Source organism: Tachypleus tridentatus, chromosome 1, assembly GCF_004210375.1.
Source record: "Tachypleus tridentatus isolate NWPU-2018 chromosome 1, ASM421037v1, whole genome shotgun sequence".
Taxonomy (NCBI): Eukaryota; Metazoa; Arthropoda; class Merostomata; order Xiphosura; family Limulidae; genus Tachypleus; species Tachypleus tridentatus.
Genome location: NC_134825.1, coordinates 31,927,150 through 31,955,021, shown reverse-complemented (window position 1 = coordinate 31,955,021; position 27,872 = coordinate 31,927,150). Strand labels below are relative to the sequence as shown.

Sequence of the window (27,872 nt, the reverse complement as noted above, 5' to 3'; positions counted from 1 at the left end):
TTGTTAGTTTGAAATGTGTACAATCTCTTTATTAACATATCAAGAACAATACTTAATAAAATTGTTTAAATCAAAAGAATTATAGTAAAATTCCTTTATGAATTCTACAGTTATATTAAAAATTTCAGATAAGAAGGGTATGAATACATTTAAATCAACAGAAATAGTATCATATCAAAACACAATACAGTTTTACCAGACTTTGAAATAGATTATATTAATATCTCTTGTGAGTCTGTGGCAAAGTTATGAACTTCAGTACAAAAATTAGGGCTTAATCCTGAGGTTAGCAGAGTGCAGATAGTCTACTATCTAAGAAAACATTATCACAAGTCTAATAATAAACTACACAAGTTATTTTGGATTTCTCAACTACATAGAACATTATACAAACACAGGTTTTCTGACAGGGCTAAAAAAGCTACAAATAAGGATTTGTTAACTCTAATAGCCAATGGTCTGAAATACCCTAATTACCATCCAAACAAATACTTTAATACTACAAAAGAAAAAACATTTTGATTAATTCGTTATCATCAGCAATCTTATTGAAATGTAAGGAAACTTTGGGTTTGTTAGTAATTAAGTAAAAAGCTACACAATTGGCTATATGAGCTCTGCCCACCACAGATATAAAAACCTGATTTCTAGCATTGTATGTCTGTAGTGGTACCTATTTTATTACTGATGTTTCTTTAAGTTAAATTTATATTGAGAAATGTACACAGCTTGTACTATTAAATCCATCTAGCAAAATTCCTGCTTATTCACTAAGATTCTCGAGTGCAAGAATTCACAATATATGTTTGTACGTAAATACTGATGTAATGTCTATTCTGTTGGGCAGGCTGAAATTTCTAGAAACCTCCTCACACCTATAAATATAACCAACCTAATGCACCAAGATACAGTACATATTACTGGTTTGCTACATTTGGTACACACATAAACTTCGGAAACTGTAACTGTAATTAATGCTTATTAATCAGGAACTTCGAATACTTGACCAGAAATATTTATAAGTTTCAAAAGTTACAAACTCTTTAACTACAGTAGATTAACGTAGAAAATAATATATTCATAAAGACATTATATAACTTCAGCAAAGAAAAACTCGACACATGATGAATAAAGAACGCAGAGCAAGCAAGCAAGCTCTCTATTAAGTGAACTGTACTTACAATAACTCAAAATTAATTTGCTCATCATGATCATAAGACACTAAGGAAACTCCAGATAAGAAAGAAGAATCAATATTATATATAAATGTGAAAAACTTTTGTACATAGATCATTATTCATAATAACTGTCATTCTAAATCTCATTATTATTTGTATATTAAAATATATTTGTATAAAAAAAAGAAACCTTGTGTATCAATCTTGTTGGCAAGTATCATAAATTGGATACACACTGACATTTATTTAAGTTCTAAATCTAAATTATAATTTAACTCAGTTTAGGGTTATTTGAAACTGTAATATTGTAATATGTAACAAGGGCTCTCATTAATCCAAGATATCAATTAGAAGCACTGAGCAATCATGTGACTGAACATAAATAATAACGTGACTAATACAAAGCTTCCATTTCTACGTCTGTAGCAGCACTATACTATAATGCAGCCTTGTCAATAACTCTTGAGCAATATTCAAGTATTAAGGAAAACCTGAAGCCATTCTTTTCCATTCCTTCTATTCAAGTATTAAGGAAAACCTAAAGCCATTCTTTTCCATTCCTTCTATTATTTTTTCCATTGCTAAAAAGCAGTTCAATTTCTAGTGGAACAGATAAAAAACATATTTTTTGAAACCTAATTTTTTTATGGATCAGTGCAATCCTTTAATTCTAGAACTACCAGTGAAACTTGCATGACGTAGCAAGTTTCTTAAACAAATTTTCCAAAACTATTTACACATCAGACTGCTTAGTGGTTCATGGATTTGTTAAATTCAAAACTACTTATAAGTGAGACATAGTATCATAAGCAAACCTGAATATATTTAATACCACACTTCCAATTAATTACATAATATTCCCAGTATACTGTTCCTTTGCTATTATTTATAAGAGCTGGGCCAACAGATCAAGCTTTCATCAACAACTCTGTACACCACAGAATTATTTTACCTAGCTGAATTGCATAAAGGGAAACAAGCAAATTTATTTGTGGACAATTCCCTTCTTAAAATTACCAACATCTAGTCTAAACAAATCACATTTCATTTTCTGACACATTTCTTCACTATTAACACTTATCAATAACTTTAACAGTGCTTGAACTTGTGCTACTTTCTAGCAACAGCAGACAGCTGATCTCGAATTCTGCTTAGTCCATGTAACATTGTGTCAAGTTTCTCTGGGCTTAACTCTATGTTCACTTCGGAAACATGACTGCCATCTGTTCTACAGATCCTTGGATTTTCTAACTGATAAAATAAAAATAAAAATTTTTTAATGCTTTCTTGATGGACATTAGATATCAGTAATTGAAAGAGCATGAATTACACACATTTTCATGAATATATTTCTTACACCTATTTCTTTCTTTCAAAGTTCAATATATATAAATCTTAAATACATTATAAATAATTATAATTTACCCACAACAAGCCATAACTTGTTCTCTGCAGTTTAAAAAAACAACTTTAAATGCTTAATGCACATACATAATTTTTTAGTTTATATAAGATGTGCTTTCTATAAGCACATTTAAGAGAATATATTAAATTGTTTAAATTACACTGCACAATTAACGAGTCATTGATTAAAATAACTAAATTTTGTATAGCATTAAGAGCAGTTAAATTACACATTCAATAATTTTAATCCTTTTTAGAATAAAGTTGTAGATATTTATGAACTATAAAAACAAATTACATTTACATAATACCTTACCTTCAAATTTAAAACACAGGTAGGAATATTAATTTTTGCTGTGCTGTTGGAGGCCATTTTGACATTCACTTGCCAGTCAAAGTCTACAAGTTTTGGTAAAGATACTTTGAAAAAAAAGTAGAATAAAATTAGCTTCAAAAGTATATAAATTAAATATGTAACATTTTTATTGCATTAAGTATTTGTTATAAACATGTTGTTAATATAAAAATAACAAACACTACTCTTTTAGACATTAATCAAGTTTCAAATTAACCCCAAATGCCTCATTTCTACATTACTGATATTTACTTCTGATCATAGCCTGCTACCTACTGAGAATAAAACACAATAAAACTGGTTATTAGTAAACCTAATCAAATATAATTTTCTTACATTATTAATTATAAAAAGTAGAATGCACCATTCAATAAACTGAGTACACTCACTGTAAACAAAATATTTGGCCATAATTATAGCCTTGATATCTCAATGAAAGTGTAATAAATAACTACATTAAATGTTAATTTATAAGTAGCTATTTCATGCATCAAAGAATACATTCTAAATTCTTCAAAGTGTTTTTTCAAACAAGGCTTTTCTATTGTAAGCAAACAGTAAAAATGTTTCAACCCTAATTTTTCATCTAATTGTTACGACAAGCTTTATGCACATAAAATGCTTTATTTTGGCATTACACAAAGTGAAGGTGGTTATTTTTATAACCATTTCTTAACTTGGCATTAAGAGACTACTTTTAACCTAAAAATAAATTAAAACTAGTCATTACTGAAATCAGCTCACAGGTACACTGCAACTATTATTAAGATACTCCTCCCTGTTATTCTTAAGCTCTCAAAGAAAAATACATTCAAAGATGAAACTAGCATTTCCATATTAAAGACATGGTTAAATCTTTGTAAAGTTTATTTTTCTAAGAATGGTCATCATTTACAAACTCTAGTTTGGTTGGTTTTTTTAACATCTCATTTTAAAGATAAACTTAATTACTTTAATGAGATGATGATGAGGTGATAAGATAGCATAATACACTTAACACTACCACTAGGTTTAACAGTGTTGTAAACAGACTAATTGTATGTAATGTTATTTATTCTCAGGTTACAATGATTAAGAGTAGAGTGATTAATGCTCATAGTCTGTTAGGTGTAAAAAAAAAATTCAAGAATTGAGTTTTATTCTGGAATTTGGAGCTGACACATATTTAAAGAATCTGCTACTGAAGTTGTACATTTAGTACATATAATTTGTAGGTTGGAAGAGAAAGTGAAAGCTATACTGCCTAGGATAAAGACTTAAGATAAGGAAAGAAGTGAAAAATGTGGGAAATGGTAGCAGGTTTTATGGAGTAAATTATGCTTTTTCCAGAATTACACTGGCTCCCAATGATTTTTAAGTAGTTAAAAACAGCACTACTAATAGAGCCAGTATAGTGTATTTAAGTAAAATGAGCAGGTTCAGCTAATTAATAGATTAACTTTCAGCTTCTTGTGTAGATGGTAAACTTAAGAAATACAGAATAAGACGGACAGAGAGGGATGCGAGTGTAAAACAAAAAAACATTATTTCTAAAGTACTTTCATTAGTATGGCACATGAATGTAAGATTCTGGAAGGTACTTAAAAAAAAAGAGAATTACATTAAGCTATCCAAGAACAGGAGTGAAGGATATAAATAACACCAAAAAAGCAAGTGACAAGATAAAAGATAATAGTAGCACAGTGATACAGTCTTTGTAGCGCACATAGGAGCTTATGATACGGGGAAAGATAGGTCAGAGGAGCTTACTGTTATGTATAAGGAATTAACAAAAGCATTTAAAGAAAAGAGCTATAATAGGTTAATTTTGTCAAGCCAAACTTTTAACTGTAGGGATGAAATTATAAGCAGATCACTAGGACTTAGACTAATATGTAAGAAAAAGTAGACTGTTTGAATTCATGGAATAAATTAAATAGTAAAAAGGATGCTTTTCTATACAGAATGGATTATTTTTATTTAAATGAATTATGGGCTAAATATGCAAGAACTACTAACTGAACTGTAAGAACAAATTTAGATTAAAACTTGATAAAAGAGATGGTGAAGTGAAGAAAAATAAAATTTTAGAGGAGTGTAGTGTAGAAATGAAATACAAAGGTAGTCTCTTAATGGCAGGCTAAACTGCTATGCTAGAAGTATAAAAAATCAAATTAATGACTTTATGAAACTCGTTGGAATAGAGAATGTTGGTATAATTGGAACAGAGAAACCTTGTCTAAATTTACATAACTTTTGTTAAAGGAATTTCTTTGAAATATAGTATTATGGGTTGTTTAACAGAAACAGAGTAATGATCAAATCATGGTTTCAGAAGTGAGGTAACTGATTTTTAGTTTACATTCAACTCAGAATCCACTTTATGTATTTATATATAATGAGGCTCTCTTTAGTCTGGGGCATTTTTACACTTGCCATACTTCCTTAAATGTTGAACTTCCTTGCAGTAATACTAATAGTACTGTCTTACAAAAACTGTTTACATAATGTATTTTTTGTACATTCTCTTTGATCATTGAGTTCAAACAACAAATCAAAGAGCCCAACTGCCCAAGGCTACACCTTAGGTAGGTAAATTTGTAGATGACATGAGAGCAATGCATTTTAGGAATCCTGTTTTAATTTTTAAATAAATACATATTTCATGGATAAAGTTTGTTATTCAAAGTCACTTTAATAATTTTGCTTTATTTCTACTGCACATTTCCCAGTAATTGGTAGAAAACCAATACACTACTTCTTTATTTTCAACATGTTTGCTCATTTTACAGCTCTACAAAACTTCTAAATAATTATTAATAATATGATCAATTAAGTGTATTGTAAAACTATATTTTTTTTGTATACAGTTCCAATAGTATAAAGTGCAGTGATTACTTTATATTTCAACCATACAAATCCACCTTACTAGCACCGAAAAACAGCAATTTGCCACAGGACCAAGACACCTCTCATCTAGGAAACAATGATGACTGAATAACACACATTTAACATTTTATGATTTGACAAAAGAAAGAATAGCATTCACTGTTCACTGAAATAATTATTGAACTGTATCAACAAAGATTGATTTTCTTGATCATATTACCATATGCACTGCTTCAAGTAATTGCAATTTGTTTTACAATAACAAACAGTTTATTGGAAATATCTCAATTTAACTCAAGAATTAACATGTTTAGAACTAATAATATATCATGCAACTGGCATAGTTGTCACTTAGTAACAAGTTCTTTTAAAATCATAAAGTCATCTTTCAAAATTTACTAACTTCATCAGCTAGTCGTCCCGAGTTCAGTTAAATACTGTTATCAATAATACTATAATATTTTCCCCACTAAAACAATCCTATAGTCTGGCCTAATTTCTAAAAACAGGAGTCAAGTTTGAATCAATGTTAACGAGACTAAAAATTCAAATGAATTTTAATAAACATTATCAAGTATTTATTAGATAACTAATGTTACTACATCTTTTACAATGCTATTTTCAGTGATTATTAAAAAAAGAAAAATTTTCTTCTTCAATGAAACAAACATGCTCATTATATATAAATATTTAGTCATTAATATATGAAAAGCATTTACAAATTCTTAACACTGCCAATATAATCTTATATACTGACCTTCTGATTTAGTGAAAGTAAAAGCACATCTACGTCAAATAAACTTTTTTGAAAAAACAGCCAGATAAACATCTTTCTTAGTTTTCTAAATTTCCCTCAAAATATTTAATATTAGTTATAAACATTGTAATATCAAAACCACAAATTTATTTATTCCACTTCCCATGTTTTTATTTTACTTTCAGAAAATAAAATCATCAAGATGAAAAAAAAGTAATATTTTTATTACTTTTCTTAACCAGAGGCAATTTTTTTTCATGTTGAAATTCATCATCCACTTACAACTTGTACTTACTGTTCTTTTGGTTGATCTTACAAACTTAATATTCTACACCTATCAAGGGCTCAGGTAATGAACTTGAAATTTTGTGTATTAAAATAAACCAAAAACACCAAGTAGACTGTCCAGTCAAACTCACATAAAAAATTTTTTTGGATTACAACAGACCTACAATGTATCATTCAAGCTGAAGAATTAGGTCACAAACATAACTTGCTTACAACTTTGCAGTTCTTTAGTGCAGACATAACTATTTGTTAAAGCACACTAGTTTATAATGTTTTGTGAAATAGCTTGTCTCTTATACCTACTTTGCTATCATTATAATTTAATGGTGTACACAGTCAAGTTTTTTTTTTATAACTTCTTATGTTAATTAAGAAATTTTCAAAATTTTTGTTTGTCCTGAATATAGTTTTTATAATCTATAAACCTGATACTCCAACTTTATTCTAATTGTTGCAAGAAAATCAACTATAGGTTCCTTCTATGGCAAAGAAAGAGTACCCTGTGAATTTAGTTCTCTAAAGTTTAACAGATTGCAATGTTCAAATTATATACACTTTCCTGGTCAAATATCCATAGTTTTTCAATTAATAAGCATTTATCACAGTTACAGCTTCCAAGGTTTATAGTATACTGACTGTAGTAGACCAACAAATGTTATTAAATTGTCTTTTGACTCACTGATTTATAAACTTCAGATGAAGTTTTAGAAAGTGCAATTGACCTAATAATACTGGTATTTACATACATTTATATATCATTGACTCTTATGATCTAGAATCATCTACAAATTTACAGAACAGGCAGTACTTTGGCAATACATATTTAATAGTATAAGCTACACATATTTCTAAACATATATTAAACTAAAAAAACATAGATAGTAAAATATATACATAATAGTAAATTCATTACAGTAGTATGAGTTCCTAATTTATACAAAACTACAGACTTTGTATTTTGATGTAAGAATATCTAATTTGAGCCAGTGCTTCATTCAACATAAACATAACACACAAAAGTCAATGTTTAGCTGTGTTATTTTAATATATACTTTCAAATTAGCAAACTAATTAACATCAAAAACAAAAATTTAAAGTATAATCTATAATTTGTTACCAAACTTATTGACATAAATTCATAAAATAGCAGTTCAATAGCATTTTAAATGAAAGTCAAAAAATGCAATGGCATGGCTTTTGAAATGTGGCCCATCACAATATGGTTAAATATGATACTTGCTGTTAAGCTTTGATAAATTTAGATTTTCTCCTAAATCTATTCTTTCATTGCTAAACTACACTGATGCCAAATGATCATTCAAAAAGTGTATTTAGTTTTCCCCTTTTCATGTTCCTCACAATAAAATCACTATAGAAATACACTGTCCAACAGAAGTCAAGGGACACTACTAATAGCAGGGAAATGGATGTGATGATGAAATATGGAAGTAGTTTGGCATATAAGGGTTTGCTTGGAAGTAATATTGAACTTACACTGAAAAAGATGAGTACTCAGAAAGAGGTAACAAAGTTTCTGAAAGTTATTTGGATGTCATTTGGTAATATAACTGTACATACTATTGTGCAACATTTCCAGGTGAGTCCCAGGTTGATGATCTGAAGAATTCTACAAGTCTTATACTGTGATAATTTTATGGTAGTGGCCCTCACATCTTACAACATGATAATGCTCCATATCATAAAACAAAAGTTGTGAATGCAAGATTTGAATAACATTGGAACACTGAAGTGCCTAGCACAGGGCTCCAATCTCAAACTGACAAAACATATTTGGAATTAACTAGAACATGGAATTAGAGTAAGGTCAAAACAGCTCACTTAAGTAATGGAGCTTACTAATGCTTTAATGACAGAATGGAGCAAAATACCACCAGCTTTCTCCCAGAAATGTATAGACAGTCTTCCACAATGCATTGAAACAGCCATTAAGGACCAATGATGAGCTATCACTATTAATAATTTATTGAAATAAAGACATTTTTCATTCATAATTCACCTGTGTCCTATGACCTTTGGTAAAATAGTGTATGCATAATGTTTAAAAAAGGTTTTATAGATACATTAATATTATTTCCTGCTATTGAAATATAAAACAATTTTAAATATAAATAATTTCATCTCCTTTTATGATTTTACTTTTATAATATTAATATTTTCAGTTGTTGTTAATAATGAACATTGGCAGAGCTGTTTTCATTTTGATAGGTTTCATCCTACAGCCATCTCCGTTTTTCATGTTTATTTTTAGTTTGCATATAATCCTGCAAAATTTGAAAAAAGGATAGTCCTTATAATCAAATGTTATCTATTATGCTTTAAATCAGGGTATTACAATATGTTATATGAATAACTGTAACTCTTCCTTTTATGACAAAATGTAATATTAACCCTATTAATTTGGATCATGGGTCAAAGGCCACATTATCACATTTGTTGACACTCATTCAAAATGTTTATTAAGTGACAATTTTAGAAATATCAAATTGTAGATTATAATTCAATTGTAGTATTATACATTATAACAAACACCAAAATATCCACTTTTATGTGTAACGTGGTATACTGAATGCAGCACTGATTCAAATTAAATGTTTGTGATGTCAAAATGAAAAGTCTATAGCTTTGTATGAATTAGGAAATCAAATTACTAAAATAGAAAAGCTAGAATGTAAAATAAAAACATCCTATCTTCCTGCTGAGATATAGTTAATGAATCAAACACAGAGGACCTGCCCACCTCTTTCCACTTTTGGAAGCACTTCTTTCATGTACACCTACTTCTGTCTATGACATGTGAATAACCAACTGAAAGCTCAGAATGTCCCTTTGTTGGCTTTCTCACCCAGTTTGAAATATTAAGGTGTCAATCTCATTCTTTTCATACAAGATTTCACACTTGTAAGATAAGTCTTTTGTGAGTTCAAAATTTAATATTTTTAGACCCAAATACAAGTTTCTAAGCTTGAACAATTACACTGGAATCTAATGATTTTTTTGCTTATCTCAAACGTATATGTACAGACAAATAACCTAAAAAAATTATTTCGTTTCATATCCTCTATATACAAAATCTGATAAAGCTTATCAGCCTACGACTAGCAACAAGCAAGTACAAAGTTTGTAACCAGAAACGATAAGAGAGAAGCTACAGAGACTAAACATTTGTGTTACAAATTTATAGTTATTATTATAATAAAAAAAGCATAATTTATATTTATTTCCTAATTTTTTATGATGGTTACAAGATTGGTCAAATCAACAAAACCTGTACAGATTCAATAATGAAAATAATAAAATATAAAGTTTTCCTCAAGAAATATTTGATAATTACCTGAAGATTATAAAGACTTTGCCTATAAAAATTGAAAATTTTCTGGTGCATAAAAGTACTTTTAATCTTAAAATCAAAATGGCTTTGCATGTTGGACAGTCAATCCATGAAAAGAAAAACAGCATGAGAAAAAAATCATTAATACAAACACCTTTAAAAAATCTGATATTTTGCATACAAAAGCTCTGTAGCATTTACTTATAATTTGCAACATTTTGTGAAGATATATTTATTTATTTAAAAGTTATGGCATGAAAACTATAAAAAGGACAAAACAATTATGATGACCTTCCCACAGACCAAGCCTGTGCTGAAAGAGTTAAGTGATCTGGAACAACACCATGTTATCGAAGCCCATGTCATCACGTTTGGACATGCTCTATCTAACGATCATGCATCTTGATAAAAATCAAAGTTGTCATTGCAAAAGTCTCCATCACAAGGCTGTCGTGTCCAAAACACACAACTACTCCCTACTGGTCATCTCTTATCCATATGTTGTACAAGAATGATGGTTTCCCTGCAGTTCTTTCAACAACGTTAAGTGAATTCATTGAAATTTCTAGGCAATGCATTCAACAACCTGATTACTTTGTTTTCATAAAGAATAACAAAAATAGTCATTTAAATATTCATTTCCATAATATCCTTCTTTACTATGTTTAGAATTCTTGCCAGGAATAAGTAGATGGCTTTTGCAGCAAACCCTTTGTGTTGATAGATTCTCACTTTCATTATCACAGTTATGGTATGACTTGTTGTAGATACTGGTTACCCTTGTTTATCTATATTTATTAATTTTACAATGCTATTAAGTAAAAACAGTATTATATCTTAGAAATCTTAAATCCTTGATCTGAAAAAAAAATCTATGGTCTGAGTGTACAAAAAGTGATTACTCTTAGTAGCATCACATTACTAATGAAACATCAAACAAACCTAAAATGTATATCTAATATATACCATCCCACCTTGAATTTTTATGGTTGTCACACGGATTCTTAAGTTACATATCCCAAATAACTTTAATATCTGTATTGAGCCCTATTTATCTTACAAATATAATAAAACATTTATTCAGTCCACAAATAGAGAACTATAAATTAGATCTTAGTGAACTTGGTACAAGATTATCTGCATGTAATAATTTTAATGAAAAATAATGGTGTACAACCAGCTTATGTCAAGAGTAAACTTTTTGCCTCTGAAGAAGATTAATTAATATTCCTTAGCTGCTCCCAAATGAAAAGTAATTGGTGCTTATGATATAAATTATCTACTCTGAACTTTAAGTAGTAGTATTATCTTAAAACAAATTCTTAAAATAACAGTCAACATATAGCAGATGGCTAAAATAGCACCAAATAAACAAACTTTATGTTGTTACAATTCTCTTAGTTATACAAGTAGCCAAAAAGTATCTACTCACCAAGTTCTTAGGATATATACTGTACGTACCTAAACTGTTGATTGTGTCTGCTTTCCATTGAGGAATGCTATCAGTAATTATCTTGGATAACAGCTCTCTGAGGTTCTTATGAAAGTTTTCAGGAAACAGAGCTACTACATCTTGAATGGAGGAACAGTTATGAAAAACTGCTCTCTTCTCCAATTCTACCATAGCATTCATAGTCTATAAATAAAGTTTCACAGAATCATACATGATTTCACTGTCTTCTATCAACCTATAATTACCTTTGCATATTAGCCACTAATTAAGTCAACTAATAATAGGAAACATTAACATCAATTTTCTAAAAGGCATAATTGTTATTTTTCATTATCATGTAGAAAGAAAATATGACTGCTATTTTTGTGTTGTTGATTCAGAAGTATATACACTTAAAAAAAGAATGATTCTGATAATTTTTCAACTATAGTTTAAGTACATATTAAGTCTGCTGTTTTAATCAAACATACATTAAACAATTTTGTTATTTCTGTGCAACATCTAAATTTACATTGAGTTCTATTTCTTGAACCATTGTTAATTTTGGTAACTGTAATAAAAGTAATATAACACAGAATAAAGAAATAAAGATCAAACAAAATTTGTCTTAAAGTTCAACTTTAATATAAGTACTCAACTCTATTTATCTCATTAATATAAGAAAATATTTATGCTGTCACACAAAAAAGAATTATAGTTTAAAGTTTGGTTACGTCTGGTATGTGATTAGTTACATGTAATAATTTCAATTAAATATAAATGTACTGTATGTATATGTACAACTACTGAAATTATAAGTTTAGTTATAAACAACCAAAAACATATATATTAATAACATACATAAGACCCAATCCCAAGAATATTAACATTCTTTGAAACTGAAAATCCATTTTCAATAATACTTATCTCCACGGACACAACAGCTATTCCTCAACAATTGCTTTGCACACCTAACCATTAGTCTCACTTGCTTGAGTCTTTTATAATCCACTTAAGTGATTTGGCTGTATATGATTTTGAAACATTCTCTACCCAGGTCAAGTCACCTTCTATTCTGATACTGTATAAGTATCTCAACCTCATTCAAATAAAATATAATAACTTTTTCAAGACTTATGTTATCCCAGTCTAGTGGGGAAAAGGGTGGGAGAGTGTCAGTGAAAGTATTATTTATTAAAATGCCAGTTTCCAAAACCTTACCATCTGTTGACACAATAGCTAGAATCAAACACTGAGAAGTTGGAGGGGCTAGTGAGGGCATTATCCATACAGATGGCAACTGCATAAAACAGGGGTATACCAAAATAAGACTGGTACACAAGTGAAGGAACTGCATTACATCTGGAAGAGGTATGCTCTTCACCCAAAACTCAGTTCCTACGTCAAGAATGGAACAGTGCATGAATAATCATTATAGACCAGTTCCAAACAGCAGCTGAGGTTCCACAACTAGGGGTTTGGAATTAAGAGATCTTAGTCTCTAATATCACGCATAAATGGCTAGGATAATTAGACTGCAACATTATATATACATCAACCATAAGAAAAGAAAGAAACATAATTTCAGACTGGAAGAATTATTTTCATTCCCCACAGAGTAGTCAAGGAGCATTTGACTCACCCCTGGAATTATGGAGAGAACATAGAACACTGTGCTCAACCAAGGTCCCAGGATGGAGAGACTGAACCTCCTTCCATGAACAATATACTAAACTGACATTGATCCTACCACATTTGAAAAAAAAAGATCCAGGGACTCCAGTAGAAGGGCCCTCAAATTTGTATTATTCTTCAACAGTGGAGAAAAATAATCAAACATTTTAGAAGAAAAGCCTCTGTCCATCACCCCAGTGACTTAAAATTGGGTGTGGTTGAGGACTCCTTAGTTCCACTAGTAGAATCTGGAGGGGCAATACACATTGAGGAATTCTAAGGAACAGTGCTCTGGAAACAGTGCAATAGGCAAACCAAGATCCCTTAATTTTGAAAAGCAAACCAACTCTGATTTATTCAATCCAATGATCAGCAGGGATGGTCAGGATCCCCTTTAGTTTTACTTATGATAATCCACGATAATATTGTAATACCATATGGTAAGCTTCTTGATGACCTTACATAACACCTCATGTCTACACAGCTTGTTGCAACCAGTAGTAAATATAGTAAAATTGGTTGCTAGTGTGGAATTTGATATAAAAACATGCCTGTCTAGGCAACACTCCCCACAGTGGGAATCCAGTAAAAGCAAGAGGAAAGGGACCCTGGAAAATAAAGAAAGATGATAATAACAAAAGTACTCACTCCTCATTATTTAGCAGACATTGTTAAAACAGCCATGGATGGGGGTTGGGGTTAATGGATCATGTAAAGAATGTGAGAAAAAGCAGTGGAAGAAGTCCACATGTCATCTTGTAAAATATACCCCACTGGCTAAATGAAATGCACAGTGAATGACATGTGAATGGTTTATTGCCTGTTTAGTATTTATTGGTGCAAAGCAACTAGGCTATCTGCATCAAACAACCAGTAAAAAATTAAAAATAAAAGTAAAATTTTTAAAATATGTAAAAAGGAATCATGTTAAAACAAAATTAAGTCCAATTTTTAAATTAAAATCTTAAACAGAGTTAAAAAGGCCAACAGCCCTTAAGAATTTAAGAACACAACTCAGATGGACAGTGTCAAAGATATATGATGCAGAGAGGAATGGCAGTAAAAGACTAACTAGGTGCATAAAAATACATACAAGAGCCAGTATTTAAGAGAGAAATGTTATGATCTGAGAGCATACACTACACAGAATGATCCCTCCAATCAATATCAACACCAACCCAGAGGGATTATGTCCATTAAAATCCTCCAGGATTAAAAACAGAGATAACTGCTCAATAAGAGCATCAAGATCTGATTGATCATAGGTCTTTCCAGGAGACAGCTAGAGAGAACAAACAGTGAGGGTATGACCTAAGGAAACACTGATGGCTATGGCCTTCAAAAATATAACTGGCAAAGACAAAGCAGGTACATGTTGATCAGCTAGCAGTGCCACCCCTCCATGCACTCATCCATCACACAACCTCTCATTTCTTTACAAAGAGAACTGCCAAAAGGTGACTGTATTGGTAAGTTTCAGAAATATTTCCTGTAAGAAAAGACAAACAGGATGGTAAGAAATAAATTAATCCAAATTAGAATGCAAACCTCAAAAGTCCCACTGTATTAAAGTGGTCATTCTTACTTATGTGAAGAAGAATTCAGCAGAGAGCCCTTCTGGTTCCAATCACGTCATTTCTCTTTATTAGAAAGTCTATCAACCTCAATGAATTCTGTTCAAGATCAAGTGGACAGGTCTGTGTTGGTAGATAAAGATACCACTGGCTGAGGATGTGAAAAAATAATCCTGCTGCATTTCAGGGCTAGAAAAGAAAGTGAATCCAAGGAAATGCCATAAACCAGAGCCAAAGGAAGTGGGTCTGGGGAGCCATTAGAAGGAATGGTGAGAATAGAGATAGGTGTTGATGTTGACTCATCTTCTCTCTTAACCACAGAAGGCAAAAGATTCTTCACATAATTTGAAAATGAATCTGTCAGATACACGGAGAGATCTTTCTGCACTCCAACTGTAGCAGTGAAATGGAGTGCAGCAGCATACATCTGAGATGGAGTTGTGGACAGTAACGTCTGAGGCTCAAGAAAGGAAATGTTGTTAACCATTTTCAAACACTGCATCTATTTTTCCTCCACCCACCTAGGGCAAGAATGGATGTAAAAGGGGTAAGAGACATTACAATTAACATAACGAGGGCCCATTTCTCACTTATAAGCATCATGGTTCTTACCACCTCAAATAGCACACATCAAGAAACTATGACACGACCTTTTTGAGTGACCAAACCAAACTGCTGGCATTGGAGAGGGTACAGAATATATGGTCATACCTTGCAATTTAGACAACCTGCCTTTATGATGGCAGGTGGATATGGTGATGTAAATGTCAAAATTAGGACATTGGTCAGCATCATAATTCCATCTTTGCAAGTAAAGATATGCTTCACTGCAAATATTCTTTGGATGGAGTAACCACAAAAAATATTTCTCTGACTTTGGAGGTTCTTCAAATCCCTCTCAACAATAACTTCTTGTGATGAATTCAAACCAGCATGAAGAGTAATCTCAATGGGTATATTTCCAATGCCCTTCAAATGCAAGAGTGGTTCACTCTGTTTAGGAGTAGAAGTTTCCACCAAAATGTCCCATAAACATAGCATTTTGACTGACTTAGGAGAGCTAGCAAGCCCCTCTAGTCCCTTCTAATTAAAAAAAAAGACATTTGCCCTGAGGTTTTGTCTGATAAAGAATGCAATATCATAAAATGAGGTACAGATGTTGAAGTTGAAGATTGCTGTTCAGAATCTTCAAGATGTGGTCATTTACCCATGGTCTCTCTGTTTGTTTTTTTCAGTTTGGGGATCTGTAATAAAAAAATAATATTGCAGTGTCCATTGACCCCACACATCATGGAGTCCTATGAAAAGAGACTACAATGCCAAACAAGGACACTGCAGCAATGCCAGGGTTTCATGAGGACTATACTTGAACACCAGCATCAGACATAAAGTCCACAACACCTGTTGAGAACATCCAACACTGCTTCTCGGTTGACCCTAGCCCATGTGGACCAGTCAATGGAAGCTGTGGGGGGGACACCCAAACACCATCCATCTACAAGAATTCAAAGCAAAAATGGTGTGTTAGGGTTGGATCCTTCAACCACCAGAATTCTCTCCTCTCCTTCACAGGTCACCATGCACAACAAACACATTGGTGGATATTTAGATCCCAGATGAAGTAAACTGAAAGATCAGAACCTTCTCTGGGAGATTACCTCACTATATATAGGAATCTACACTGAGAGGACATGTAAATATTCTGAATCTGATGAGATGTAACTCATAGAAGTGCAATCCTATCCAACCAGGACTGAATGCATCTACATAAAGTTAAGGATGAGGTAGTGGAGATCATAAAGACTGTAGTTGAAAGTATCAATAAGTGGCAAATGCATTGATAATCAGAGGTCTGAATTGTGAGCAAATTCATCAGAAAACCTCAAACCAATGAATCCATTTGATCAGGAGAATATTAAGGCTGTGACAATCTGCTATGAAATTCCTCATCTTAAGAGAATGATAAGCTAGTAGGCTGATATAAGTGGAATGACTTCCATAGAGAAATAACCAAATTTCAAAACCAACAGTTCTGAGAATGCATGCCTTCATGACGATTTTCCCCTGCAACTGACCTAGACTTTGCCTGTGAGACAGCAAGGAGTTCTAAATTAGCTTGGTTAGTTGGTTGATTATTAGTTATTTCTCATAACTTTTAATACTCACATCTCATCCCATGTGAAGAGATAAACTCAATTCAGGACAGATACCAATGGTAGTGTTGATACAAACCAACCACCACTCAAAAAATTAAGATGTTTCTCCTAATAAAAGAGACTGGATCAAATGGATTGAAGTTACAGATCCATTAGTTTCACAAGGAATAATGAAGGTATAGCATTTGTCCTCATTCAAAAAAAATCAGAGAATCAAAAGATGATTACAATCACAAGGAGATACAACCATTCCCTTAAGTACGACCAATAACTGATAACCATGGAACAACAATCCACAACCTGCTCTTCAGCAGAAAGTAGAAATAACACAGGTTCAGAGGATAATGACAGGGGGAAAGTGAAATGGAAAGACTAACCTCAATACCAGAACGTGAAGTACCCACAAAACTGAAGTGATGGACTACCAGGTATACATTAACATTTGTAACTTCACTCTAACTCACCCCACCCATCTAGGGTAAATATCAATGCTATTGGCATCAGTCAGCCTAAATTGAGGGGCCTTAAAACCAAGGACTGAACCTATTAAGCTTCAAGAGCTAAAGTAATTTAGGGTTTAACAGTCAATTTGACCAATGTGCGAGTTGGTGAAGACTTCATTTGTTGGAAAATTGATATGGGAACCACTGAGAGGTTGCCAATAAATTTTCATAAAAGGGGGGAAGAAACATATCTCAGAGCAAGAATTAGGATCAAACATGATCAGTTCAAAGTTATAAAATGAACTATTCTAAGACTCCACATATCCAAAAAAAAAAAAAAAAAAGGAGTTTGTGGAATCAAAATACCTGTTCACCTTGCAGTGAAAAGCCAAAGCATGCAAATAGACAAATGATGTTACAAGGTATATCTATCATGTAATAAAACAGTAAATTTCCCAGCATGAACCAGGATTGGTTGGTTTTTTGGCATTTTAAGATGCACAGTAACTAGACCACCTGTGCCAAACGGCCAGAAAAATATTAAAAATAAAGTATAATTATTAATATCTGAAAAAATGAATCATGTTAAAATAAAACAGTCTAATTTTTTATTTAAAAACTTAAAAAGGCCATTGGACCTCAAAAAACTAAAAAAATTTGTAAGATGGATAGTATCACCATCACCAATGACTGTCCAGCATCAAGGGTAAACCTGTGGACAAAGCGTGTCTAAACTGGTACAGCCATTCAGAGTCGCAACAATGGCACCACAGTTAAATGTAAGCTATTGTGACACGAGTTCATACAGACCACAATGGTGCATTAGTTCCAGATAAAAGAAAGTGATGAGTTAAAAAACCGTGACCAATTCATAATCTAGCCAGGACAGCTTCCTCTTTTTGATGCTTATGGAAATGAGATGGCCAAAGTCCAATAGAGGGTTTTATCTGTAAAAGTTTGTGATCACTTTTCTCACTCCAAGTTGACTGCCAACTTGGCATAGAGCCGAGTTTTGAATACAGGACCATAGTACACATATGGAACGGGTATGGCAGTGATAGAGCTAGAGCAGACCCACTTAGATCCATTGTCAGTGAGCTCATTCTCGTGAATACCAATGCAGCCCAGTTAGTATGAACCTGATAGAAATAGATGACAAAGAGAAACAGGTCAGTTTGTTTTGAATATGAACAAGAAAGGGGAGAGAACCAACATGAAGTGATTCCAGGACCAGTAGAGAGCTAAGCGAGTTGATATAAGAGGTGGAAGAGGATGCCCTTGTACATTTGACTCATAGCTGCTTGATGTGTGATATGAAGATCAGCTCATGATCAAAGATAAGCCCCAAAAACTATGCCTCAGGGATTACAAGAAGCACAACTTCACTGACACACAGCTCAGGAATGGGGTGAATACCCCATTTGCAGCAAAAGTGTCAAACCCACACAAAATTGGAATACCATGCCCATTAAAATTTTTTTAATAAAAATGAGCAAATGGCATATAAAAAAGGTCTCAGAAAATTCCATACCTCAACATAGTATCATAATACTTCTCAAGGTCAAAGAATACTGATACAAGATGTTGTCCCTTGAGAAAGGCTTTCCTGATTGACGTTTCAAGTTGAATCAGGTGGTCCATGGTGTAACGCTGTCATCAGAACCCACAATGGATGGGCAAAACGAGGTTGTGTGATTCAAGAAACCAAATAAGACAAGCACGAACCAACCTCTTTAAGGTCTTACAGAAAGAGTTCATCAAAGCAACTGGATGGTAGTTTGAAGGAATCTTGATATCCTTCCCAGGCTTAGAGAAAGGTAGGGTAATAGCCTGGTGCCATGCATTAGGAGAAACATTCTTGTGCTAGATCAGTTAAAAACCAGAAGAATAGCAAGAGAACTAGGAGAGAGATGGTGCAGCATCTTGTAGTGCATATCATCAGTACTACAATGTACTACCAGACCGATGAAGAGCCAACTTGAGTTCCACCAGTGTAAAGGGGCAACTATAGTCATAGAGACAATCAGCACAAACGGAAAAAGGTGATTGCTCTGCCAAAGTCTTGCTGGCTAAGAAGGTGGAGGATGAAGCAGAAGTGCTAGATACCCAGCATTCTCCGACTTGAGAATGTCCTTCAAATTCCTCTCATAGTAACTCCTCTAAAGAAATTCAAAGTAGTATAGAGAATAACCTCAATGGGTATATCCCCAATGGCCTTCGAATTCAAAAAGAGTTCAGTGTTTAGGAATAGATGTTACTTCCAATACGTCACTGGAACATAACTTTTTTTAACTGATTTAGGAGAGCCAGCAAGTCCCTCTAGTCCCTTCTGAATAAAAAAGGGAGAAATGTGCCCTAAAGATTTGTCTGAAAGTGGATGTAGTATTAGAAAATGATGTACAGATGTTAATAAGGTTGAAGATTGCTGCTTAGAATCTTCAAGACATGGTTGTTTACTTGTGGTCTGTTTTTTCTGCTTTTTATTTTGATTTTTCTTTGGAGGATCTGTAATAAAGAATGGATATTTCCATGCCCACTGACCTCATCCACCATGGAACCCTACGAGCCAACACACTACAATTTCAGACAAGGACACTGCAACAAGAATCAACAATGTCACTGCAGTGATCATTAGCACATGTAATTGCAGATAGGCGACACAGTGGACGGATGTATTTAACTGGACCATTGTGGCTGTCTGACAATACAATATTTTCAAAGATTGTCTTGTATTTGCCTGACCTCTGAAACAAGACACCAAGTTCATGTACCCACTGGATAGAATCTCGAACACATTCACAAGCTTCAACTGCATGTTGCATTATTAAAGTAACCTTGTGTGCTCCGCAGTGAAAAAACAAAGCTGATGGTTGCTTTTCTTTTATTTTTGCCTGGTATCCACTGTACACACCACTCATGTTAGCAGCTCCATCATAAGTTTGTGCTCTTAATCCTATCAGTGGTAAATTGAGTCTAGTCAGTACATCATGTATAGTCTAGGATATTGTTTCACCAGTTGTATTGGAAACACTGTACAAACCAAGAGATGTATCATCAATGTTAAGGTTCTCATCTACGTATCATACACAAATTGCTTCCTGTTCAGCATCTGTAATATCTTGAGTGCCATCAACCATTAATGCAAAGATTTTACTTTGCTGCACTTCGTGTGCTGTTCCTCAGTATTTGATGGCTGAACATCCCCATTATTTCATTCTGATCCTGGGGTGATGTGAATGTGGTTTTCTTTGACAAGTAGGCCGTCAACTCAGGATCTTCCTCTTCCAGGAGCTTCATTAACTGCAGGAAGTTCCCCTCCATATCAGTATGTCCACGTAATGCTAAACCTTGATGCAGTAAGAAACACTTACTGAATATTTTCACTAGACTTCTTTTGCATTCTTCCTGCTGCTTCTTTTTTCCCCTCATGCAGCTGAATAGTCACTGGAGTTACATCAAGTGAACCTGATATCTGGAGATATAGCAAATCTGTGCTGAGAGGAAGATTGGTGTTCATTGAATTTCTGTTTTGCCCTTTTCCAGTTGCAAAAACTGGTGGATATGAAGGTATACTCCACTGGCCTCTCCAATTTCACTGTAAAAAGGCCTCTATTTTCTGCCTTGGCACAATGAAAGCATATGACTTTTTGAGTCTGATTGTCGAAATGCAGCCATGGGAATTCATCAAACCACTTACCCTGGAAGTTGATATTTTGTGATTTTGCTTCCTGTCGTGGAATAAGTTGTGTATCTGGGTGATATGGCTTTCCACACTGTATCTGTGGAGTGTCAGATTTTTCATTACTGCACAAACTTGTTTCACAACTATCTGGTGGTTCATTATGTGCAATAGATGCACAACCATTTTCAGACTCGTCCTCTGATGAACATGGTATTTCCTCTGTATGGCAAGATTCTGTTCATTTGCTTGAGGCTGTTGGATTATCTGCATCTGCATTGTCACTTGTAGTACTAGTAACTGGTTTGCAGAACTGTCTAATATCGGAAAGTTTCAGACGCTTGCTTGTCATAATTGGAATCTGTTTCCCAGATGACTCAACAGGCTAAAATACAGTCTTTATTGAAAAACTCTAACGTACAACGAACAAAGGTAGAACAGAATGGAAGTAGGACTGAACTGTACAATGTATTTAAGTTGAACGAGCAAACCTCACAGTGACTACCAAGCTGACTAACCGCCTGGGCATTGCTGGGACAATAATGTGTGTTAGTTACAACACAAGTAATTGCAAATTTCTCAAAAATTACTTAAACAATCACAAATATATTATATTCCTGTTAAAGCTTATCAAAAGGCAAACATGTTGTGATATAATGTCTATAAGCATGTCTATTAAATAAAAACACCTAAACAAATCTAGCAATACAATTCAAGTAGAGGCTTCAGGCTGTTGAAATCACTCCTTTTGTGTTCTAATTATACAAGAAAATACAATATTTTTACTCTCTACGATAAGAGAATATATTGTTCTTTTACCATAAAGCACCAGCACTTTATTAGAGTGCAGTGATAATCTGAAAATTTCATGGATTAATGAGGGCCACAAACACACGTCTAATGAGCTCTGTTGTAAAATCAAGGTTCAGACTAAAGGGAGCGGAGGGGGGTGATGTAGGGCTTGTCTCGATCCGAGCAGCCCGAACCTGTCGTTAACTGCTAATGCAGTGAGGTGTTCGACAATAAAACTTGCTTGACATACATAAGAACAAATGGCATAGGAAAACCACACAATATACACATAAGATTGATGCAGCTACAAGCTACAAATGGCCTGCCAGATCTAGATCACAGGAGTTTACGCTTGGGAGTAATATTTTCGAATTTAATGCTCTGTTCAATCTGTTGCAATGAAAATTTTACTTATTCTTACTCTATGTACAAGACGTAGGTAGATTTTGTGATAGTGCTTGCAAGCCTTGCATGTACACTTAGGCCTACTGACTGATACTTACGAACTATTGCTTAGATCGACAAGCTAAGAAGCATGCCTATATTAAAGATGTACATTTCAGCTACTGAAAAAGCCTACATCTCAGCCTAATTATATAATTGGATTGGTAAGAACATGAGAATCACAAGAACAAACACACAATTTGTTGGCCTGTGATGAAATAAAACAATTCAACAGACCAAACTGTAGGGGGAATGATTGTGTGCACCATACCCCCATCTAAAATAAAGGGGGGAGTGTCCACCCACCCACCCCAGATTTATGCCCCTGACCACAGATATGTTTTGCTCTATTTTTAAAATAACTGGAATGAAAGAACACAAGTTCAAGATTTGGAAATAAAAGGCTAAGCTTTGTTTAAGACAGTGTTTTTTTTTGTTTTGTATTATTTCTAGCTTAGAAATTAAATTATAATTATCAGTAATAAAACCAGTATTTTATAGTATATCAAGACTTATTTGTTGTTAAGCACAGAGCTATATAGTTAATTAGCTGTACTCTACCCATCATGAGTATCAAAACTTGGTTTCTAACAATATGTTTAAAATCATACTGCTACGCTGCTGAGGGAAAGCAGTTTAAGAAGTAGAATAAGTGAAAAAAGAGGGTAAATTAAAATTTTAACATTTCTAAAGGTTGAGTGAACAAGGGTAGCCTTAAACAGTCAGTCTCTTATTTAATATATTCTATGTTAAATGCAACCTAAAAAGTGTGGTTTGGTTCAAATTTATCCATGGAAATCAAACCTTCTAGAATTTTATAATACAATGTTATAACAGAGGTTTAATACTGAAAACTACTGGTACTATTTTTATTGTAATCATAATTCACAAGATTTGCAGAATCTATCAAAACAAGAATAAGGCTTACTTCAAGAGCAACTTCTTGGCTTATGTTCAGAGTTACAGATGTGTTTTCAACAAGCTTATGGTGACCACTGATGTCATCCTTATGTTTATAGCAATTATGACAGAAATCCACCACCTGACTCTTTGAAGAGGCCTGTAAAATAAACATTTGCAAAAGTTACTGTTTCTCTACATTATAAATATACTTCTGATATATACCTATTCTCACACAATAGTTGTTCTCAATTACTACTGCCCTCTGCATGCACAAATTTTACTTGCCACTAGTCTTGATTCTCCCACCTGCCTCCTCATCATAACATGTAAATGAGTTTGCAACAACCCTCCACAAATATGAATGAGACACACCCTGACTCCTTCCATACTGTAAAACCCAATATCCGTCTTAAGATTAGACACAAAAAATGTAAAGGAAAGCTGCAAAGTGCAAGTGAAAATAAGTATCTATTGGAAATACAGATTCAATGTACAACTTCTCATACTATACCTTACCCCCACCCACATAACAGCTACAATTCCACACTGACTGGAGGAGAGACTGGTGTAAAAATTACCTAAATGAGCCCATTTTAGAAGGTATTCAAAAAGTCTCCATTAAGTGTAATACCTCTACAGAGAAAAAGCACAGTGGGAGACCAAACCATGTTGCTAATTAGGCAAAAAAAGGAAATTCAATAATAACATGGAAGTGTCCTTGATGTAGAATGGCAATAGCATGTTGGACCATGCACAAAAGCACACCCAGTCAACATTCTCCAACCTAACCAGAACCCATGGAATAGTTACCTGTAACTTTGGCAGTATAGAATTCTGTGATAGGCCAAAAACCACTGATGAACAGATGGAGAATTGTGAGCAATCATCACCCTTGAACGTACTGAATCAGGGTCAGACTCTGCATGCATGAAGAAGTGGGCAAAGGACCTGAATAGATAGAAAACATGTAGCGGCCAATGCAAACCCAAAAGGAAGGGCACAGAATATATAAACACATTCTTTATGGATGAAGCAAGACAAAGATGGGATGCCAGAAAAATTGGTATATGGATGTAAACATCAAATGCATTAATCTTCATCATCTATAGACCATGAGCAAATGTCCACCAATGGGGCAGGTCTGTATGTTGAACTGTGGAACATCAATATAACAACTGAAAGAGAATAAATCTAAAAGGGGCACTATAAAAAAGATAGAAATAGAAACCTGGTACAGTTGGAACTAGTGGTTCTATAGCATCCTTGAGAAGGAGATCCTGAACTGCATCACAAAATTACTAATTGGAAACTGGCTCCTGGGGAGGAGAGAATGGAGACAAAGGAGAATGAAAGAGGAAATGAATTGAGTCCTTAAGACCAGATCCTAATAAAACTATAGTCACTTAGTCACAAATTGACCTTATGCAAAGTGTTGCAGTGTAATTTCATATGTTGTGCAATTTTTAAAATTTGGTGTATTGTATGTTCATTACAGCATCTGTTGATTTGGTTTCTGGGAACATTTCCTGTTTTTTTATATACAAGTATTATTGTGTTTGTATTTAAAGAACAAAGTTAAGTTTATTCTTGTACATGTAGAGTACAAGGGTTGAGTATTCAATTCCAATTTTTCCATATATGAGCTATTTTTAAACAGCAAGTTATAGCAAGTCATGTGTATTTAATTCATCATTTGTTATAATTTGGTCACAAGTCAATAACTGCATAAGGAAAATTAGTATAAACTCTGCTAGATTTATTGGTGTAAGAGACAATTCAACTACAGATTTAATATGTGAATCATTTTGCAAGTTATAACTTGTTGAGAATTAATTTGTTAGTTTCATTTAGATTCTGACATTACATTTATAAATCTTCTGTTAATTACAACAAATTGTAAAATTACACTGATGCTTTGTTTGTGTATTCATTATTGTCAATTGCAATTTTGTCTTTATATGACAATTATTTAGGGTTTTTATAGGACCTTTCTGCAATACAATTGTAACATTCACAGTATGTGATGATTTGCTCAAATGTAACAAACAAACAAAAAATGGTTGGTTTTCATGCAATTTTAAGGTTATCTTGGATTGATTGATAAAGTATCTATCTGTTTGAAGCATTTTGATAGAAGTTCAACCAGAAATGTGCATGTAAGATATTTTAAGTTACATGCATCATAGTAGGTCAAGCCATGTTGCATACGACTTGTGCTACCTTTGGTACTTTCAAGGCAGGAAAGAATTGGAAATCGTACTGAAAAAAATATATTATATCAGTTATATTATTTGATTTTAGAGTTTGAATTATTTTGTGCTTAAAATTGAGTGTCAAAATTGTAACTATTAGATTAAATAATATTTTTTCTCAACATTTCACTAAGTATGTATTTGTGTGCGTAATTCTTCCTCAGTCAAAATGACAAAACAGTGGGAGAAATGGACAGAAATTGAAACACAAATGTGTTTGGAGAGTAAAGCATTCAAGGAGTTTATGTTGGAGCAACAAGTTGTCAAGAGACAGAAAAGAGTTGCAATGAGAGAACAAATTGATAAGTTGGATAAGCTGATCAACATCTATGTGAACATGTAAAACAATATGAAGAAGATGAACCAGAAATAGCTCAACAGCATGAAATGGAGCTTAAATGGCTAGAGGCAAAGTTTATGGAATGGGTCATAAAAAAGAAAACAAAGACAAAACATAACTTTCCCCTGATGCCATGTCCAAAAACAAACCAGGTCTCAGCTCATTCATGGTTTAAGAACGAGACTGCAGCGCAAAAGAGAGGGCAACTCAAATTCTCATTCTTTTACTATTTCCCTGGGAATGGGAAAGTAATTGTTGAACAGGGACACTGAATAAAAGAAGCCATTTCTCTGTGGAATATGATCGAAACTTCTACAGTTTACAATATCAAACTTGAGGCCAACGTATCAGGAAGCAGTAGTGGTCACGACTGACTACCACTATGAGTGGAAATAGTGCACAATGGAAAGTAATGAATTGAAAAATCATTTTAAATAACTGCAAAATCAAAATGTGAAAACTGTTCATTTGCAACTGGAAATTAAAGTTCCAAAATCATGAGTGATAGAGCCCAACTGAAATGAACAAAATAAAGCAAGCTGGTTGTGTGAACACTCATAATAAATTAAGAAGTGAAGACTGGATTCAACTGCATACAACAAGTTAGCTACAAGAGAAGAATATGTTAAACTTCTATTGGTGGAGAACTGTTGCATGTTTATTTACATGCTTTAATGCAGCTAAACCACATGGTGAACATGTTGAGTTAAGTGGGAGTTTCACGGCTAGTGATAAGCAAAATATCTTGCAATAGAGAATAGTGAAACTGACAACAGCTATAACTGTGACACCAGGTAAATAATCATATTTCAACTTATACACATACACATATATACATTACACAACACTAAAAGCGATACTATATTACCATCCTACAAAGTGTGATTAAATGAAACAATTACCTACACTTGAAGGCTTTGTTTCATATCATCACAAAAGCAAATTTATTGGATTATGTTATATCAAACCCTTAAAAATATTTTAAAAATTCTGATTTAAAGGTTATAATTTTAATGGCATAATCTGAAGTTTAAAGTGAGAGTGATTCTGCAAAATTTGGAAAGGTTAACATCTCTTCATACAAGTCAAAAACTTGATTCTTATTTTTAATACTCATCTCAAATTTTAACTACATCAAACTGTATTTTCTTTACCCCTTCACTTTATACATAATACAAAGATTGGCTTCCTAAAGATATCACTTGTATAGTGTACAAAGTATTGAATATTTACATGTTAGTCATCTAGTCTTCATCTATTATTGATTGTTAATTCATTCTGTTACAACTGCTACTTTTATAATTTGTCCAAAACGAAAAGTACTTTGCTATATAGTAATAATACACAATTTTTGGCAACAAAACTTTCGGTAAGAAATTATAAACACTTTAATGTGACACTTTTTGTTGTTAAAGTGTTATTAGCATGCAAAACTACATTTAATAAATATACATTTCTTGAATTTTGCACTTTGCAACAGTTAAATTAACTTTAAGCAGTCCTGTCATTGTTATTCATTTTACTTTTAGGTTTTAGTGTAACATGTTTTAGATTTCTTAGTGCAAGATTAAAGTCTTCATATTTTAAATATTACATTAGTATTATTATTAGTAATTATATTTTACGAAAAGTAAATACCACTACTCAGCACAGGGCTAAATCAGACTTCATATGAAAGTAGACTTAATTTTTTCTTTATTTTTCTCTTTTACAATTTTTAACTTTCCGTGACATGAATTCAAATTAATTATTTAACTCTTAATGACAGCGGAATTAAACTGATAATCCATCAGTATAAAAGAATTATGAAAGATATGTACTTTATTTTGGTTGGCTAAATTTTTGTTTAAAAATTCGTAACGATATTTATTTACCTTTAGCAAGTGCAGAAAAACATCAAAATTCACCTCCCCCATCCTCGAAACTAATGCTTTCTTTAAAACGCCGCCTTTCATAAAAGTAAGTGAGATAGAATATTCAGAAC

At 32.9% G+C, this 27,872-nt stretch overlaps 1 protein-coding gene across 1 annotated transcript; it reads right to left on the bottom strand.

Annotated features, from left to right (window-relative positions):
* Positions 1-7: 7 nt before the first annotated feature.
* Positions 8-27,836, bottom strand: LOC143245342 (COMM domain-containing protein 9-like). Its single transcript, XM_076491585.1, has 5 exons — positions 27,763-27,836; positions 23,322-23,453; positions 11,661-11,835; positions 2,899-3,002; positions 8-2,429 (listed from the first exon to the last, which is right to left on the bottom strand). Exons 1-5 carry the CDS (start codon positions 27,802-27,804, stop codon positions 2,289-2,291), a joined length of 594 nt encoding a protein of 197 aa, XP_076347700.1. The 5' UTR covers positions 27,805-27,836; the 3' UTR covers positions 8-2,288.
* Between the last annotated feature and the right edge of the window lie 36 nt (positions 27,837-27,872).

Coding starts and splice junctions, on each gene's coding strand:
- LOC143245342 (XM_076491585.1), bottom strand. CDS start 27,804: ATGGGGGAGGTGAATTTTGATGTTTTTCTGCACTTGCTAAAG. Junction 23,454..27,762: donor TTTTTCTGCACTTGCTAAAG/GTAAATAAATAT, acceptor TTTATTTTACAG/GCCTCTTCAAAGAGTCAGGT. Junction 2,430..2,898: donor CCTGTGTTTTAAATTTGAAG/GTAAGGTATTAT, acceptor TTATTTTATCAG/TTAGAAAATCCAAGGATCTG.